Genomic DNA, 19936 nt, shown 5'->3' with positions numbered 1-19936 from the left:
AAGAAGAGAAGCGAAAAGCAAAGGAGAAAAGGAAAGATATAAGCATCTGAATGCAGAGTTCCAAAGAATAGCAAGGAGAGATAAGAAAGCCTTCCTCAGCGATCACTGCAAAGAAATTACATGTTAAGAAAGCTGGAAAAAAAAAAAAAAAGAAGCTAGCAAAACAGTCATGGAGGTTGATTTTAACCTCCAGACCAACCACAGACCTCTGGTTAAAAAAAGAAAATATGAAAAACAAAATCAAGACAGTAACTTAGCATTTTAAAAACATTTATTTAGAGACAAAGGAACCATATCAACATAACTTTATTCTACTGCTACATATGAATGAGCGTCACCAAAGAAGTAAAGCTAACAGATGTCATCTTTTTTAATGCATAGTTGAATTTCTTTGAAATTCTTTATAATGTTTCATACATATATAATTTTTGATGATACAGAGATAATTTTTAGGGATTACTATTCTAGTCAATATCTCCAACTCCAAGTATTACTTAATATACTATTTAAGCTGATTTATTCTTTTCTAGTCATTTTGCAAATATATGAAGTGGTATTCATACCCTAATCCTTAGATTCTCAAGATACAATCAAGTCACCATACACACAGCCAAATCAAAGGTTTAGTGTATGTTTGAAAATGAACACAAGAAAAATGTGATATTAACTATTAAATAGTATATGTGATAAAAAATCAATGGAAAGTAAAGATATGTAAGCTAACCACACACACACACATATATATATTTATATACCCAAAATCTTTTACATACTGGATAAAAGTTTATGGAATAAACAGAGGTGGTGTCTTTACATTTATACTAAACATTATTTAACTGAATAGTAATTCCCTCCAGTGTAGAACTAATTTTTTTGTAATTCTCAAAGAACAAAATAATATAAACTTTAATTCATAGTAACATAGTTGGCTGGAAAAATGCCAGTCCGGCCTCGAAGCTTTCCTTCCCACCAATCAAAATGTGAATCCGTTTTTGATATAACTGTGATTCTGTCTCCAGCTTGAAAATTCAAATCTCCTGGCTGTTGTCCTTCAAAAGAATATAGTGCTGTCACTTCTATGGGTTGGTTTGAATTGCCTAAAACAAGAAAAAAATATTTATTCACATTTTTATGAGAAAGACAGGAAGCATGTGTAGGGAAGAGATAAATCAACAACTCGGGGCTTGAGGTTCTAGTGTGGGAGGCCAGCAGAGCCCAGAGCACACGGTCTGCGTGACTTTTCGTCACATGGTTAACCTTATGTTTTTCTTCGTAAACAGCAAATATTTGGTAATAACATTTCCTAAAATACACAAGTCAAGCTGTACATTATTATATACTTAAATATGTGTTTGGCAAATATCTGTGGTTATAACTGCTTAAATTTTGTCCAGTCTATAAGATAATATTATTACGTTTTCCCTATTTTAATAGAATAGTCATGGTAGTTTCAATGAATTACACTATTAGGTAAAAGCTGATATTTTATACAAGACTCAATTTAAGAACCATGCTCTGTGGTCACTGATAACGTGGATTAAGCTCAGACGCATGTGCTGTTTCATCAGTAGACACTTACTTCCCTCTAGGCTTTTATGGCTGTTTTTATTTCTATACTTGATCCTTTCTTTCAAAAGGGAGATGAAATTCAAATTAGCACATCAAGAAGCATGCCTACATATGTGTGACCAGAACTTCAACAAGTATTCAGAAAAAATACCTTGAGGACTGAGTGGGTAACATGAGCAAAAGACATTAACATTATAAATTGTATCAAATTGTAAGAGATTTAGAACCAGATATTTACTGTGTACTCAGCACATGGAATCTGGTGTTTCCATGTTTCATATAATTTTGTGCACAAATTAGGCAGTTAAATGCTTGTTAAACGCATCTTAGTACAGATATACTGAAAGCGTATATAACCAAATTCTAAATCTAGTTACTTGCTTGAATCTATAATACTATAATCATAAAAAATAAAGTGACCTTGACCTATTAGTAAGAAATGAAAATAGTCAACACTCTAATAAAATTACATTTACTGAAGCACTGAATTTGTATCTCACACAAGATGGTACTACAGTTCTTTTAATAAAGCATGTACCATGTACTTGAATTCTCCTAAAGAAATAACTTTAATAATACTTAACATAATTATATTAGTGATATTGCTGGTATAGTTTTCTATAAAGCAGAGAAGGTCTATGTATTTTTATATTTTATACTGTATTTACTTTTAACTTATTACTTTAAAGAAATAAAAGTGTGTCATGAAAGAATAAAGTTTTGATACAGTCTGGATAAAATCAAAGCAGTCACATGACTGTGAACGTATACGAATGGTCGTCACTGGGCTCTATGAAAACTGGCTCTGGCGCTGCACCGAGGGGACGCGTGGAGAGCCCTTGTGACAGCCTCACTGCGGTCGGAGAGAGAGAGCAAGCTGGTGTCCAAGAAAAAGTCACTCTGAAGATGATTGTATCAATAACCATATCCACGACTTCCATACATAAAGCTCAGTCTCAACATACCACACGTAATTAACGAAAGCCCTCACTAACTCCTCCTCCCCCGTCTTGTCTCCCAAACATTGTGGATAACAGAGGCAAGTAAAAAGGGTGCCTGTGAATATGAGGGAATGTTCTGGAAGCTACAGCCACCTTAGCTGCAGTACGTGCACACACCTGTAGCACTACTTACACAATTCGGGATGCACGGGATGGTGAACACCATGATAGCAGGCGGCATTCCATGTGGGTAAGTGGAGCGGCTGCGGGCCCTTGAGCCAGGCCCTGTGATGATCACACTTGCTCCTCACTTCCAGGGAGGGAGCTCTCACCCCACTCCCCAGAATATGAACCTGAGACCTGCAAATGTTAAGTGATCTGCCCAGGGGGTGAGATTTGAATCTCGTAAACCTGTATCCAGGCAATCTTAATCACTACTGAGATTAAGCCACAGGGTCTTCAGCAACCATAGGAGTCTTAAATTGCATTCAATAGATTGAACTTGGATTCATCAGTACATTTTACCTTCTTAAAAAATTATTGTATTTTCAATGGAAGGATAATTGCTTTATAGTATGCCATGATCTTAGGTTCCTGAATGTTGAGTTTTAAGCCAGCTTTTTCACTCTCCTCTTTCAACTTCAAGAGGCTCTTCAGTTCCTCTTTGCTTTCCGCCATCAGAGTGGTATCATCTGCATATCTGAGGTTACTGATATTTCTCCCTGCAATCTTTTTTTTTTCCCCCTGCAATCTTGATTCCAGCTTGTGCTTCATCCAGCCCAGCATTTAGCATGATGAACTCTGCATATAAGTTAAATAAGCAGGGTGACAATATACAGCCTAGACATACTCCTTTCCCAGTTTGGAACCAGTCCATTGTTCCATGTCCAGTTCTAACTGTTGCTTCTTGACCTGCATACAGATTTCACAGGAAGCAGGTAAGGTGGTCTGGTATTCCCATCTCTTGAAAGATTTTCCACAGTTTGTTGTGATCCACACAGTCAAAGGCTTTGGTGTAGGCAATGAAGCAGAAGTAGATATTTTCCTGGAACTCTCTTGCTTTTCCCATTACCTAACAGATGTTGGCAAATTGATCTCTGGTTCCTCTGCCTTTTCTAAATCCAGAACATTTGGAAGTTCTCAATTCACGTACTGTTGAAGCCTCGCTTGGAGAATTTTGAGCATTACTTTGCAAGTGTGTGGTAGTCTGAACATTCTTTGGCATTGCCTTTCTTTGGGTTTGAAATGAAAACTGACCTTTTCCAGTCCTGTGGCCACTGCTGAATTTTACAAATTTGCTGGCATATTGAGTGCAGCACTTTACCAGCATCACCTTTTAGGATTTGAAATAGCTCAACAGGAATTCCACCACCTCCACTAGCTTTGTTCATAGTGATGCTTCCTAAGGCCCACGTGACTTTACATTCCAGAATGTCTGGCTCTAGGTGAGTGATCAAACCATCGTGGTTATCTGGGTCATTAAGATGTTTGCTTTTTGTATAGTTCTTCTGTGTATTCCGGGCTTCCCTTGTGGCTCAGATGGTAAAGCGTCTTCCTACAATGCGGGAGACCCAGGTTCGATCCCTGGGTCGGGAAGTTCCCCTGGAGAAGGAAATGGAAACCCACTCCAGTACTCTTGCCTGGAAAATCCCATGGACAGAGGAGTCTGGTAGGCTACAGTCCATGGGGTCGCAAAGAGTCGGACACAGCTGAGCAACTCCATTTCACTTCACTTCACTTCTGTGTATTCTTGCCACCTTTCGTAATACCTTCTGCTTCTGTTAGGTCCATACCATTTGTCCTTTATTGAGCCCATCTTTGCATGAAATGTTCCCTTGGTATTTCTAATTTTCTTGAAGAGATCTATAGTCTTTACCATTCTATTGTTTTCCTCTATTTCTTTGCACTGATCACTGAGGAAGGCTTTCTTATCTCTCCTTGTTATTCTTTGGAACTCTGCATTCAAATAGGTATATCTTTCCTTTTCTCCTTTGCCTTTTGCTTCTCTTCTTTCCTCAGCTATTTGTAAGGTCTCCTCAGACATCCATTTGCCTTTCATTTTCTTGGGAATGTTTTTGATCACCGCTTCCTGTACAATGTCATGAACCTCTATCCATAGTTCTTCAGGCACTCTATCAGATCTAATCCCTTGAATCTATTTGTCACTTCCACTTATCATTAAAAGGGGTTTGATTTAGGTCATACCCAAATGGTCTAGTGGTTTTCCCCACTTTCTTCAATTTAAGTCTGAATTTTGCAATAAGCAGTTCATGATCTGAGCCCCAGTCAGCTCCTGGTCTTGTTTTTGCTGACTGTATAGAGCTTCTCCATTTTTGGCTGCAAAGAATATAATCAATCTGATTTTGGTATTGACCATCTGGTGATGTCCATGTATAGAGTCATCTCTTGTGTTGTTGGAAGAGGGTGTTTGCTATGACCAGTGTGTTCTCTTGGCAAAACTCTGTTAGCCTTTGCCTTTCATTTTGTACTCTAAGACCAAACTTACCTGTTACTCCAGGTATTACTTTTGCTTTCCAGTCCCCTATAAAGAAAAGGACTTTTTTTTTTTTTTTTTTGGTGTTAGTTCTAGAAGGTCTTGTAGGTCTTCATAGGACTGTTCAGCTTCTTCAGCATTAGTGGCTGGGGCATAGACTTCGATTACTATGATACTCAATGCTTTGCCTTGGAAATGAACCAAGATCATTCTGTTGCTTTTGAGATGGCCCCCAAGTACTGCATTTCAGACTCTTTTGTTGACTATGGTGGCTATTCCTTTTCTTCTAAGGGCTTCCTGCCCACAGTAGTAGATACAATGGTCATCTGAGTTAAACTCGCCCATTCCAGCCCATATAATGGTCATCTGAGTTAAACTCGCCCATTCCAGTCCATTTTAGTTCACTGATTCCTGGAACGTCCATGTTCACTCTTGTCATCTGCTTGCTTCCAATTCACCCTGATTCATGGACCTAGCGTTCCAGGTTCCTGTGCACTACTGTTTTCACAGCATCGGACTTTACTTTCACCACCAGCCACACCCACAACAGGGCACTGTCTTCACTTTGGCTCAGCCTCCTCATTCCTTCTGGAGCTAGTTCTCCACTCTTCTCCAGCAGCATATTGGGCACCTACTGACCTGGGGAGTTCATCTTTCAGTGTCCTATCTTTTTGTCTTTTCATACTGTTCATGGGGTTCTCAAGGCAAGAATATTGAAGTGTTTGCCATTCCCTTCTCCAGTGGACCACATTTTGTCAGAGCTCTCCACCATGACCTGTCCCTCTTGGGTGGCCCCACATAGCATGGCTCACAGTTTCAATGAGTTAGACCAGGCTGTGGTCCATGTGCTCAGTTTGGGTAGTTTTCTGTGACTGTTGGTTTTCAGTCTGTCTGCCCTCTAAGAGACTTGTGGAAGTGTCCTGATGGGAGGGACTGGCTGTGGGGAAAACTGGGTCTTGCTATGCTCGGGGAGGCCAAGCTCAGTAAATCTTTAATCCAATTTCTGGCTGATGGGTGGGGCTGTGTTCCCTCCCTGTAGTTTAGTTAGGCAAACTATCTTCCTGAGTCACTGAGTTATCCAGACTGTACAAATAATAGGAATATCTGTTGCTGATGATCCCTGAATTTGTTCTTAGCAGTTTTAGAAATATATTTTATAACGAATAATTAGAGGAAGAAAGATATTATGACCTTAAGAAAAGACAGAAGGGATTGCAGACCAGATTCAATCTTTGCCCCTCCCCCCGCTGGAGGTTGTCTAACTGCCTCTGAATTGCAGTTTCCAAATAAGATGAAGATAAAACAGTAACAGGAAAAACGGGTCTCAGGGCCAAGCAGAGGTTCTGAGCCAACAGAGGACAAGGCGGCGCTGCTGGGTGGGAGGAGGCTGGCGCTCTGCGTCCCTCCTGGCATCCACTCTGCACAGAGGTGAAGCAGAGAGGGAGGGGCTGCTGCTGGCAGAGCTGGTGAAGGGTGTGGGCAGGACAGGCAGACAGAGGCGTGCCAATTCCTCACCCACTCACCAGTCAGGCAATCCCTCTATTTTAGGAGGGTGCAGAAGGGTCTTGAGTTGAGGGCTTGTTGGGAAAGTTCATCCACGGGAAACAAAGGACAGAGCTGGCCTGGGTGAGAGCAGGCGCCCCCAGCAGGGACCAGTCCATGTGCACTTGGTGCCAGGTCCCCCTGCTGGCTTTCTCTTCAACGAGCTCAAAATGACTTACAGTTCCGCTTTACTGTAAATAGTAGGGACGGCTTCCATAGGAGAAGTTTAATGTCCACAACGTAATCCATTAGAAGAGGCCAGCCAAGAGGGTCCCTGGAGCGCAGGGAAGTAAGGCCCACAGGGCCACCCAAACAGCCAGTGTCCACACACAGGCGCCTTCCCTGCTGAGGACACGCGCCTTCAAGACCTACATTCCTACACTTCAAAACAATCTGGAGGATCTTTGAAGCAATTGACTATTTTGTATCCAAATATTCAAGTTTATTCAAATAGAAGTTATTTTTCTCTCCCAAATCAGGGCCACACTTAACAGGAAACAGATTACAGTCAGCTTTGGTGACTGGCAGCTGCTCTGAGCTCATAATTAGCAAGTCTGCGTCCACAGGATGCCACTTCTCAGTGGAGCCTGCATAATGTGACCCATATGACATCGACACATCTGGCCCCAGACATGACTCGGAACAATCTCAGACCCTGGAAGGTCTCCTCCAAGACGCACTAGATGTGGCGCCGTGATGAGCTGGGCAGCTGACTCGATCCTGGCACCCACATGCCCCAGGATACGGGTGGTATCCACAACCCTTGGTGACCGCGATCTCTCTACAGGAGTGTGAGTGAGCTGGATGGGGCCACCAGGAGAGGTCATGAGACCCACAATTCTCAAACAGCAAAGTCAAAAGATGAAGGGCATCCGTGGTTGTCACACTCAGGGAGGGGGCATTACTGGCATCGAGTGGGCCTAGTCCTCAGGCACACACAGCTCAGGACAGCCCCATGGCAGAGAGCTGTGCACCAGGCCCAGAGGGCCCCTGCCAGTCAGAGGGTGGACAGGGGGCGGTGATGGATGCTGACCAAGGAGGTTCGGACCGCCAGGTATGAAAACCTCAGTAAACAGGGCTATGGATGCCCATCCCCTGTTTTACCGTGAGGCCAGAAGACTTGGTAGCAGGAGCTTCCAAAGGTTCGAAGCAAAAGCACACACCACCTGGAGAACCATCGCTGTGCCCACGCAGCGTGGGCAGGCCCAGGAGAGCCAGCCCAGGCAGCCAGGAGTCCTGCTCAGACGGGTTTTCAACTCAAGCCTCAGGACCAAGGAGTCACAGGGCTGGGACTTTTCTCTGCAAGGCTGATAGACTCGCATAAGGAAGTCCTTAGTAAGAGTTTAACTGGTTTCACACAGCAATGTAAAGTAAGCTTTATTTTTAAAATAGACTTTAAATCTTTCCTTGCATTTTCTTTTTTAAAATCCCTTATATTTTGAGAAAGTACTAAAATAAATTAATATTAATATTAACTTATTACCTACTGTTTGAAACACTTAGCTTGTGCTACCCTCAAATATAAAAGCAAAACCCAACCAACCGACCAACCATGGGAAGTAAAGTGTGTGGAACACACAGCCAGAGAATAAAAGTACGGGTGTGAAGTCTGAGCCTCTGTCCCCAGATCCCACGTAGGGTTTTGTTTCTTATCTTCCCTCATTGCTTTTTAAGAGATATTTCTAATATTTATCAGGCACTTAGACTACAAGTGCAGACTTTAGAGGGATCTGAGAAAAGAAACGCTAATCCCCAGAGTCACACTGCCAACGCCACTTCTACTCCGCTGTAGTCAAGGCCCCTAACCCCTCAGGGCCCAATGGCCCTTTCCCAAGTGGGTCCAGTCTATCTGCTGACCTCATCAAGTTTGATCAGTCCAATTGTGCAGAGTATGTTTTAAATGAAGTGCTTCTCAAAGTAACGTGAATATCCTATAAATGAAATAAGAGGTACTGATATTTTCACAACCTGCCAGATTAGTTAGGAGGTTTGTGATTATAAGATGGTTACAAATCTTTTTAAAACAGAAATGTTTTTACTTACCAACTCTCTCACGATAGCTGGAAAGTTCAGGATACAGATTATATTCGTTTCTGCTACCTGCAAAAAGTAAATAGATACATAAGAGAGGAACATTTAGAAAATTTATTAGTATATAGTATATAAGATAACCAGGGCTTCTCTGGTGGCTCAGATGGTAAAGCGTCTGCCCACAACGCTGGAGACCCAGGTTTGATCCCTGGGTTGGGAAGATCCCCTGGTGAAGGAAATAGCAACCCACTCCAGTATTCTTGTCTGGAAAATCCCCATGAACAGAGGACCCTGGTAGTCTACAGTCCATGGGGTCGCAAAGAGTCCGACACGACTGAGTGACTTCACGCACATATAAGATACCCAAGAATGCCAAATACTGTTCTTGATAAGCAGATATTTTAAATCACTCAAATTGATCGAAATATAATTATTTTATCCTCTTTCAATCAAAAGGAATATCTGAATATACACAGAAAACAGACCAAATGCAAGGCAGACAGTGAATGTCTAATACCTATGACCACGTGCGCAGAAACTACAACTCACGGCATCGCGATCACACACTCACAGAGAACACATACATCTTCTTCCAAAACTACCAGAATAATAAAATTTGCAATCACCAAGCCAGTGGTTTTCAGACAGTCTTGCTTGTTTAACATCTAGTTTTTAAAGAAGTATTTATATGTATATTTTTAAACTGATACCTAAAATTGTTAAATGTAAGATGAAGGATGTATTTTTAGCATATTTTAATGTCAATTACTTAAAATTCATATCACTCCCTTTTTGGATACAAGGATCTAAATATGATAGTGATCTGAACCCATCACCATTCATAAAGAAAATCAACAAGATGTTTTTAATAGTCAGAAATTATATACTGTTCATTTTTAATCTTTATTTATTATTTTTAATCTTTAAATCATATTTTCATTTCATTTGTTCCAAAGATTTTTGACCAGTGTATTATATTGTACTTTTAACTGTGGTGTTGGAGAAGACTCTTGAGAGTCCCTTGGACTGCAAGGAGATCCAACCAGTCCATCCTAAAGGAAATCAGTCCTGAATATTCATTTGAAGGACTGATGCTGAAGCTGAAACTCCAATACTTTGGCCACCTGATGCAAAGAGCTGACTCATTTGAAAAGACCCTGATCCAGGGAAAGATTGAAGGTGTGAGGAGAAGGGGACAACAGAGGATGAGATGGCTGGATGGCATCACCGACTCAATGGACATGAGTTTGAGTAAACTCGGGTAGTTGGTGATGGACAGGGAGGCCTGGTGTGCTGCAGTCTATGGGGTCGCAAAGAGTTAGAAACGACTGAGCGACTGAACTGAACTGAACTTATGCAAATTTCTACAACAAGAATTTATACATAAATTTTATTTAAAAAATTTTATTTTACATAACACAATCATCTATTTAATAATTTCTTATAGATCGAGTTATCATGATCATTATAAGCACACATTGATCAAAACTTTAAAAATATTATAAATTCATTAATTTACTAAACATTAAAGTGTTACTTGAAATGTATTTCAACAGGTGGACTAGACTTTTAAAAATTGGTTCATATACACCATTCAGTTCACTTAAGTTGCTCAGTCGTGACCGATTCTTTGTGACCCCGTGGATTGCAGCAGCTTCACGCATTGGAGAAGGAAATGGCAACCCACTTCAGTATTCTTGCCTGGAGAGTCCCAGGGATGGGGGAGCCTGGTGGGCTGCCGTCTATGGGGTCACAGAGTCAGACACGACTGAAGTGACTTAGCAGCAGCAGCAGCAGCAGGCTTACTCAAACTCATGTGCATCAAAACAGTGATACTATCCAATCATCTCATCCTTGTCCTCCCCTTCTCCTCCTGCCTTCTTCAATCTTTCACAGCATCAGGGTCATTTCTAATGAGTCAGTTCTTCGCATCAGGTGGCCAAAGTACTGGAGTTTCAGCTTCAGCACCAGTCTTTCCAATGAATATTCAGGACTGATTTCCTTTAGGGTCAACTGGTTTGATCTCCTGGCAGTCCAAGGGACTCTCAAGAGTCTTCTCCAACACCACAGTTCAAAAGTATCAATTCTTTGGTGCTCAGCTTTTTGTATGGTCCAACTATCACATCCATACAAGACTACTGGGAAAAAACCTAGCTTTGACTATATGAACCTTTGTTGGCAAAGTAATGTCTCTGCTTTTTAGTACACTATCTAGGTTGCTCACAGCTTTTCTTCCAAGGAGCAAGCGTCTTTTAGTGTCAGGGCTGCAGTCACCATCTGCAGGGATTCTGGAGTCCCTCACTGTTTCCATTGTTTCCCCATCCATTTGCCACGATGTGATGCGACTGGATGTCATGATCTTAGTTTTCTGAATACTGAGTTCTAATCCAGCTTTTTCACTCTCCTCTTTCACTTTCATCGAGAGGCTCTTTAGTTCCTCTTTGATTTCTGCCCTATGGTTGGTGTCGTCTGCATATCTGAGGTTGATATTGATATTTCTCCTGGAAATCATGATTCCAGTTTGTGCTTCCTCCAGTCTGGCATTTCACATGATGTACTCTGTCCATAGGTTAAATAAATAGGGTGACAATATACAGCCCTGACATACTCCTATCCCATTTGGAACCAGTCCGTTGTTCCAAGTCCGGTTGTTAACTATTGCTTCTTGACTTGCATATGGATTTTTCAGGAGACAGGTAAGGCGGTCTGGTATTCCCATCTCTTGAAGGATTTTCCAAAGTTTGTTGTGATCCACACAGTCAAAGGCTTTAGCACAGTCAATGAAGCAGTAGACATTTTCCTGGAACTCTCTTGCTTTTCCTGTGACCCAACGGATGTTGGCAATTTGATCTCTGGTTCCTCTGCCTTTTATAAATCCAGCTTGAGCATCTGGAAGTTCTCAGTTCACATACTACTGCAGCCTAGCTTGGAGAATTTTGAGCATTACTTTACTAGCGTGTGAGATGAGTGCAATTGTGCGGTAGTTTGAGCATTCTTTGGCATTGCCTTTCTTTGGGATTGGAATGAAAACTGGCCTTTTCCAGTCCTGTGGCCACTGCTGAGTGTTCCAAATTTGCTGGCATATTGAGTGCAGCACTTTCACAGCATCATCTTTCAGGATTTGAAATAGCTCAGCTGGAATTCCATCACCTCCACTAGCTTTGTTCATAGTGATGCTTCTTAAGGCCCACTTGACTTTGAACTCCAGGATGTCTGGTTCTAGGTGAGTGATCACACCACTGGGGTTATCTGGGTCATTAAGATGTTTTTTGTATAGTTCTTATGTGTATTCTTGACACCTCTTCTTAATACCTTCCGCTTTTGTTCGGTCCATACCATTTGTCCTTTATTGAGCCCATCTTTGCATGAAATGTTCCCTTGGTATCTCTAATTTTCTTGAAGAGATCTCTGGTCTTTCACATTCTATTGTTTTCCTCTATTTCTTTGCTTTGATCACTGAGGAAGGTTTTCTTTTCTCTCCTCACTATTCTTTGGAACTCTGTATTCAAATGGGTATATCTTTCTTTTTCTCCTTTGCCCTTTACTTCTTTTCTCAGCTACTTGTAAGACCTCCTCAGACAATCACTTTGCCTTCGTTTTTCTTGAAGATGGTTTTGATCATCACCTCCTCTACAATGTCACAAACCTCCGTCCATAGTTCTTCAGGCACTCTGTCTATCAGATCTAATTCCTTGATCTATTTGTCACTTTCACTGTATATCGTAAGGGATTTTATTTAGGTCATACCTGAATTTAGGTCATATGCCGAGGATAACTATTATTTATGGAATGACATAGCTTCAACATAAAATTGTATCTCAGTGTTCTTTTTTAAAGATATCAATGCTAATAAAGATGGTTTTTAGAAAAACTAGAGAGGGCAAGAAAGATATTTTGTAAGAATGTGACAGAATTTTTTATTTCCCTTCTTAGATAGAGGTAAAAAAATTCTCATAATAGAGATCTATCATCAAAACAATAGCAATAATAAAATATCACTTATTAATTAATAAACTATTACTACTATAATTTTTATTTTGATGATAGCTATGTGATTTTATAAATAATTAATATATAATAATAATATTAATTACTATTCTTATTGTAAACTCAGATAACAGTCCATTAGGTCTCCATTCAGCTTTGTTGAAAGTGACAAAAAATGTAATTCATCTAATTTACAAAATTATTTACTGTTCATCAGACTTACCAACTACACTAATATCAACTTTCATATTTCAAATTGTATCACTGTCCTTACATTTTGGGGACAATGTTGTAGTATTAATAAGATAGTCTGGAGTTTGCTTTTCTTATTCAAGTGTGAAAAAAACTACTGTGAAAGAATAGAAGACAAAGAGGGCAACATGTACATCATGTTCTCAACAAAGAACACGAGTGGAAGCCAGCCATCTGTAAACTGTATCTTAAATTACCTGTGCCCAGAAGCGCTTTCTCAATCTCTGTGTGCCCTTAGGGCTTCCCTGGTGGCTCTGTTGGTAAAGAATCTGTCTGCAATGCAGGAGACCCAAGTTCGACCCCTGGGTCAGGAAGATACCCTGGAGAAGGGCATGGCAACCCACTCCAGTATTCTTGCCAGGAGAATTCCATGGACAGAGGAGCCTGGTGGGCTACAGTCCACGGGGTCACAGAGTTGGACACTACTGAGCGAGTAAGCACATGCTTTCCTCATCTCTGTGTACCCCTTAAGGACAGAGGTGCATCAGTGTGAAGGCCTCTGGCCTAAGAAGTTTATGAATACAAAAATACAGAAATAAGCATTGGCAAGGTGGGGAAGAGGGAACAAATATCAGAGAATCTATTTTAAAAAACTGATGAGAAGTAAGAGATTTGGGGTAGGTGACCATATATAAGACAAAAGATGTGCAAATTAAGGCTTTCTCAACTATTAAAAGAAGCACTCTGAATAAATGGGAAAGCGTCTTGCACTCAACACAGCAAAACAAAATTACAAAGTACTTAGAAATAAATTTAACAAGAAATAAATTTAACAAGAAAATAAATTTAACATGAAATCTTAGGAAAGACATAATATCTCTACAAATGGAAAGAGTAAAATAGGAAGATTATCATACAAATGCCAAATTTATTTGTCTATATATATAATGTTACTGTAATTAATATTAAAAAATCATAGAGTTCATATAAGTACATAACATTACTTTAACCAGAACTGCATATTGGTACTTGACAGGAGTACTGGTAAAATGCTCTTAATTAACTGAGGAGTAAGTATCTAGTAACTGCAAGAATGAAATACTTCAAGAAAACCCAGGACACTATGAAGGCAATGTACAGGAGAGAAGACCCTAACCACGCTGAAACACTGATGCTTTCAAACTGTGGTGCCGGAAAAGACCTTGAGGGTCCTTGGACAGCAAGGAGATCAAACCGGTCAATCCTAAAGGAAGTCAACCCTGAATACTCATTGGAAGGACTGGTGCTGAAGTTGAAGGGCTGACTCACTGGAAAAGACCCTGAGGCTGGGAATGACTGGAGGCAAAAGGAGCAGGGCATGACAGAGGATGAGATGGTTAGATAGCATCACTGACTCAATGGACATGAACTTGAGCAAACTACAGGAGATATGGAGGGTACAGAGCCTGGCACGCTGCAGTCCATGGGGCTGCAAAGAGCTGACATGGCTTAGCGACTGAGTAACAACAACTCCAACGTACAAAATCTGTAAGAAATAAGTGACAGATACCTTTACATAAATGTTAAAACGTTGACATATGAAAGTTTATATATCAACTTTTATATTTCATATAGATTATGAACCACATGAAAACTGAGATCAACAAACAATACCTCTAGAGAAATAAACTGTCATCCAAATGAGAAACCCCTTAATATACAAAACACTCATACAAGTTGAAAACGCAACAAGTATTCCAAGAGAAAAAAATTAACCAATTAAATAGAGACTTTTAAGATAAGACTAAATTCCAAATACCAGCAATAAGATGAAAAAAGTGTTTAAATCACGAATAGGGACAAACACAGTCACTTAACAAGGAAATCTAACCCACTGTCAGACTAGTAAACACTTCAGGACACTCCAACACTACCAGTGATGAGGGATGACTGTGAGGCGTGTTGCGGTAGAGTGTGCACAGTAGGGAGTGTAGGTGCCTGATGAGGTGTACACAGTAGGGACGGTAGGTGTGTGATAGGAGTGTGCACAGTAGGGAGTGCAGGTGTCGGATAGGGGTATACACAGTATGGCGTGTAGATGTTTGATAGGGGTGTACACAGTAGGGCGTGTAGGTGTCTGATGGGGTGTACACAGTAGGGCCTGTAGATGTTTGATTGGGGTGTACACAGCAGGGAGTGTAGGGGTCTGATAGGAGTGTACACAGTAGGGAGTGTAGGTGCCTGATGGGGTGACCCAGTAGGGAGTGTAGGTGTCTGATGGGGTGACACAGTAGGGCCTGTAGGTATCTGAGTGGGATGTACACAGTAGGGCCTGTAGGTATCTGAGTGGGGTGTACACAGTAGGGCCTGTAGGTATCTGAGTGGGGTGTACACAGTAGGGCCTGTAGGTATCTGAGTGGGGTATACACAGTAGGGAGTGTAGGTGTCTGATAGGCGTGTGCACAGTAGGGAGTGTAGGGGTCAGATAGGAGTGTGCACAGTAGGGAGTGTAGGTCTCTGATAGGCGTGCGCATGGTGGGAGCGTAGGTCTCCTCTGATAGGCGTGCGCATGGTGGGTGCGTAGGTCGTGGGTAATGGCTAACAGGACTGCAGTAGTAAAAACTTTAAAAGTCAATCTACCAAATCTCTTACAAATTTACAAATACATCCTTTCACCTACCATGTCTGTTCCTGGAAATTATCTTAAAATTTTTTCCACTATGTAGACAGCTTAAGAAATTAACTGTGACACTGCTTCGCATGGAATAAAAGCTGAAAGTTAATATCTATCAGTAGGAGAGTGGCCGAATAAAAATGTCCATCTACATGATGGAATACTGAATAGCCACTACAAGGAATTAAATGAACTGAGGAGTAAGTATCCAATAATTGCAAGAACACAGTTGATTCAGGGATTTCCGTGAGATGTTGCTGAGCAAAAGGACCAAATAAATCCCACGAACAAACAAGCTGTAGGAAAGCACGGAACTGTAGCAGCACTGTTGTGAGATGACCACAAAACACTGGGCCTGCGTGTCCACACGTTTGTACACATGCTTGTGTGTGGACGACACGGAGAAAATACGGAGGAACTATAGAAACACGAGGAAAGTGTCATTCCTACTGTCCCATGGTGTGCTGGTGTGAGTGTGGAAAAGTGTCATTCCTACTGTCCCATGGTGTGCTGGTGTGAGTGTGGAAGAGCGTGACGTGTAATTAGGACAGAGGAGAAATGGGGAAAAGGCAAGGACTCCTAAAAGAAAAAGAAAAAAATGCTTTCAAAAACCGTATTTATGAATCACATATACACTTAAATAAAATTATATATGTGAGGATATATAAGAAATTAAAAATTAAGATTTTGTTTTTTAATAAAGCACTTAGGAATAAGTCATATTTAAAATGAAAGGTTAAGAATAGATACAAATTTTAAACTTTGGTTTTATTGAATCAAAACCAGGTGTTCGCAACCAGGCATGATATGCTACATGAGAAAAGATGATGGGCATGTGAAAAAAACAGGAATCCAGCAACAAATACTAAAGCTGAAACAGTAAAGGGAGGAGAAGAGTGGATGGTGAATAGAGTTGCGTCTGCAGAAACGTGCCCAGGCGAGCAGCTGAGCTGGCAAGCACGCTGTGAAATCAGCGAGAGCAGCCCCTGCGGGACAGGAAGCTTCCAAAGACAGAGGTCACTGCGGCAAACAGACAGAACAAGGCTGGTGCAGCAGGGGGACCCGTGACCAATGAGGCTAGATGTTAAAATACCTGCTCAGGAAGAATACGCAAGAGAAACAAACCTTCCAAGACTGTTCCATTGTTGGCTGAGAGGAGTTCCTTGAGATAAGGTAAGTAGCTTTTTAATCTACACTGACAAGTAACTGATACTGAAGACCAGCGGGATTTTCATGTAGGTTTGATACAGATACCTACTCCCTCAGTGAGGAAATTTCAGAAACACTCTGTATTTTGAAGTATTCACATATAGGTCAGATTTTATGTAATCACTCCTATCTAAATTAAAAATAGATTCAATGCTCACATCTTGCTACAGAAAATAAGAGTGTAAGCAAATCAATCACCAGAACATAAATAAAAATTGACCATCCCTTTGGAGGAAGAAAGCAGCATCCCAAGAGAACAGGATACACAGCAAGTTGTGTGTGTGTTTAGGGCGTGGGGTGGGGCTCAGCGGCAAAGAACACGCCTGTCAACGTAGGAGATGCAGGAGACACAGGTTTGACCCCTGGGTTGGGAAGATCCCCTGGAGGAGGGAATGGCAACCCACTCCAGTATTCTTGCCTGGGAAACCCCACAGACAGGGGAGCACGGAGGGCTACAGTCCATGGGGTCGCAAAGAGTCAGACACGACTGAGTGACTGAGCACACACACACACACACATACACACTATAAAGAAAAATAGGTCTAGTTCCTGAGGCTCTGCCTCGATGAGGTAAATTTAGACAAGCTAAAGGCATAGCCAGGAATCAGTATGAGCACCATGAGTCGGGTTTCATGCTCATTTCTCACCTGGGCATGAAAACTGGGCACATGGATACAAAACACGGAGGGGGAGGGCAGGACCGGCTTTATGGCCTTGGCAGCACTTTGGCACTTAGAGTCCTTTGCCCAGAGCTTATCATATGCTGCTGACCATTGAATAGCATGGGTTGCACTGTGTGAGTTCACTTACAAGTGGATTTTTCCTGATAACACTGGAAAATTTGTCTGAAAAAACTCAGATGAAACACACAGCCTAGAAATATCAAAAGAAGTAAGGAAAAGCTAGGTGTGTCATGAATGCATGGCATTTATATAGATACTATTCTGTTTCACCATTTGCCACTGTAGGATACACACAAATCTTTTACTAGGAGCTAAAATTTATCAAAACTGATGTACATGCACACTCACACTCTCCATTTGCAGTGGAGAGAAATGTAAACAGATGTGAAGCTGCAGTATTTAGTCATAACCATATAAATGAACGTACTTATTGTATATACACGAGTACACATACTATACCCTGGAATACTTGTGTAGCCACCCCCCTGTTGCTGTGCTGAGGTGACGAGTGTTGCAAGTAACTGCCAAAGATGCTGACCTTAATCGTCTCCACGTGACGAGCTGTCTCTCCAGTCAATTGTGTATCACTATGATAAGCTCTCTTTCATGGTTCTGGTGTATTTTTCGTTGTGTTTAAAACGACACTATAAACCTTGATTAACACCAAGGGACCCATAAAAAGTACCACTAGTGCTCCCGGAAGTGCTCCCAGGAAGCAGAGAAAAGTCATTACAGCGAAAGCTGAACTGCCTGACGTGTAGAAACAGGCCTGCAACTGCACCCGCCCGCCGCTCCGACAGAAGTAAATTCAGGGCAAGAACCGTTTCTAAGAGAGAAAAGGAAATCCATGAAGTTGTTGCTGCAGCTACACCACAGGCGCAGAAACGCTGCACCTTCTGTGAAATCCCTTTTATCTTATCTTGCAAATGCAGCTGTTACGCGGGTGCAATAGACTCTAATAAGATTTGAGAAAAAGCAAAGTCATCATATGACAACTTAGAGCAGAAAGAAGGTGAAGGATCCAAAACTGGAGAACTAAATGCCAGCCAAGTTTGCTTTGATAATTTTAGTAAGAAGTTGGGCTTAAGTAACATCAAGATAACAGGAGAAGCAGCTTCTGCTGACCAAGAGGCAATAGCCACATCCCAGACGGCATTAAGAAAATCATTGACAAGAAAGAATATTTACCTGAACAAGTTTTTAATGCAGATGAAACTACCCTATTCTGGGAAAATTGCAACCAAGGGCATTTATTAGTAAGGAAGAGAAGTGAGCACCAGGATTTAAGGCAGGAAGGGACAGACAAGCTCTACTCTTCCGAGCACAGGCACTGGAGTTCATGACCAGGTCTGCCCTCCTCTATAGAACTGCTAACCCCCAGCCTAGAAGGGGAACAGATAAACACAAGCTGACAGCCTTTGGCTGTGCAAAGAGAAGGCCTGGATCATGACAACTCGTTTCTTTTTTTGGTCCCTGACATCAGGAAGCACTGTGCCACTAAGGGACTGCCTTTTAAAGTTCTTTTGATACTGGACAATGCCCCTGGCCACCCAAGAACCCCACAGGTTCAGCTCCATGAGTAGACCACCAAGGGGTGTTGCTGGCCTCAAACACAACATCTCTATTTCAAACCTCTATATCATCAGGACTTTTAAAGGCTCACTACACACAGTACTCTACACAAAGAACTGCTGATGCTGTGGAAGAGAATGCCTAGAGCGAGAACAGTATGCGAGTCTGGAAGATTACACCACTGAAGATGCCATTTCTTATAGAAAAAGCCATGAAAGCCATCACGCCTGAAACAATAAATTCCTGCTGGAGAAAACTGTTCCAGATGTCATACATGACTTCAGAGAATTTACAATAGAGCCAATCAAGGAAATCAGGAAATAGATTGCAAATACAGCAAAATAGGTGGGGGAAGGGTGGCCGTGAAGGGTCTCAAGACATGGGTCTTGGAGACTTTCAAGAGCTAATGGACACCACATCAGAGGAATTAGCAAAAGATGACTTGATGCAGATGAGAGCTCTTGAATCAGTGCCAGACAATGAGGAAAAAGATGCAGGAGCAGTGCCAGACAAACTGACACCAGACAGTCTGGTGGAGGGCTCTGCTTACTCAAGTGAGAGTGAAAGCAGCAGTCGCTCAGTCGTGTCCGACTCTCTGTGACCCCAAGGACTGCAGCCCGCCAGGCTCCTCTGCCCATGGGATTCTCCAGGCGACAATACTGGGGTGACTTGCCACGCCCTTCTCCAGGTGATCTTCCCGACCCAGGGGTCAAACCTGAGTCTCTCACATCTCCTGCATTGCCAGGCAGATTCCTTAATGCTTGAGCTACCGGGCAGCCCCTGCTTATTCAAGACTGCTTTTAAACTTCTTTTTCAACATGGATCTTGTATGATAAAAGCAAACAGTGGAAGGAGGACTGGGACCCTGTACACACATTCTTAGAGAAATGAAAAAGCAAAAAAGTCAGACAGAAATTATGATGTGTTTCCATAAAGGGACATCGAGGGTGCCTGCCTCTCTTGCCTCTCTTCCCCCCACCCTGCCCCGCTCCACTTCTGCCACCCCTGGGGCAGCAGGACCACCCCATTCTCTTCCCCCTCCTTCTCCTCAGCCTGCTCAACA

The 19936-nt window shown here is 41.8% G+C and overlaps 1 protein-coding gene across 5 annotated transcripts in view; it reads right to left on the bottom strand.

The window, feature by feature from the left end:
• Nucleotides 1–253: 253 nt before the first annotated feature.
• SH3YL1 (SH3 and SYLF domain containing 1) overlaps nucleotides 254–19936 on the bottom strand; it is a 61846-nt gene continuing 42163 nt past the window's right edge. For all 5 annotated transcript variants that reach the window (XM_024995840.2, XM_024995838.2, XM_024995839.2 and 2 more), the window contains 2 exons: nucleotides 8590–8646; nucleotides 254–1097 (listed from right to left, as the gene is read on the bottom strand). In XM_024995840.2, the coding sequence (XP_024851608.1) occupies nucleotides 907–1097; nucleotides 8590–8646 (248 nt within the window). In that variant the 3' untranslated portion in view covers nucleotides 254–906. The remainder of the gene's footprint in view (nucleotides 1098–8589; nucleotides 8647–19936) is intronic.

This window comes from Bos taurus, chromosome 8 (assembly GCF_002263795.3).
Source record: "Bos taurus isolate L1 Dominette 01449 registration number 42190680 breed Hereford chromosome 8, ARS-UCD2.0, whole genome shotgun sequence".
NCBI classification, from domain to species: Eukaryota; Metazoa; Chordata; class Mammalia; order Artiodactyla; family Bovidae; genus Bos; species Bos taurus.
Note: the sequence above shows the minus strand (reverse complement) of the source record. Positions and strands in the feature narration are given on the sequence as shown.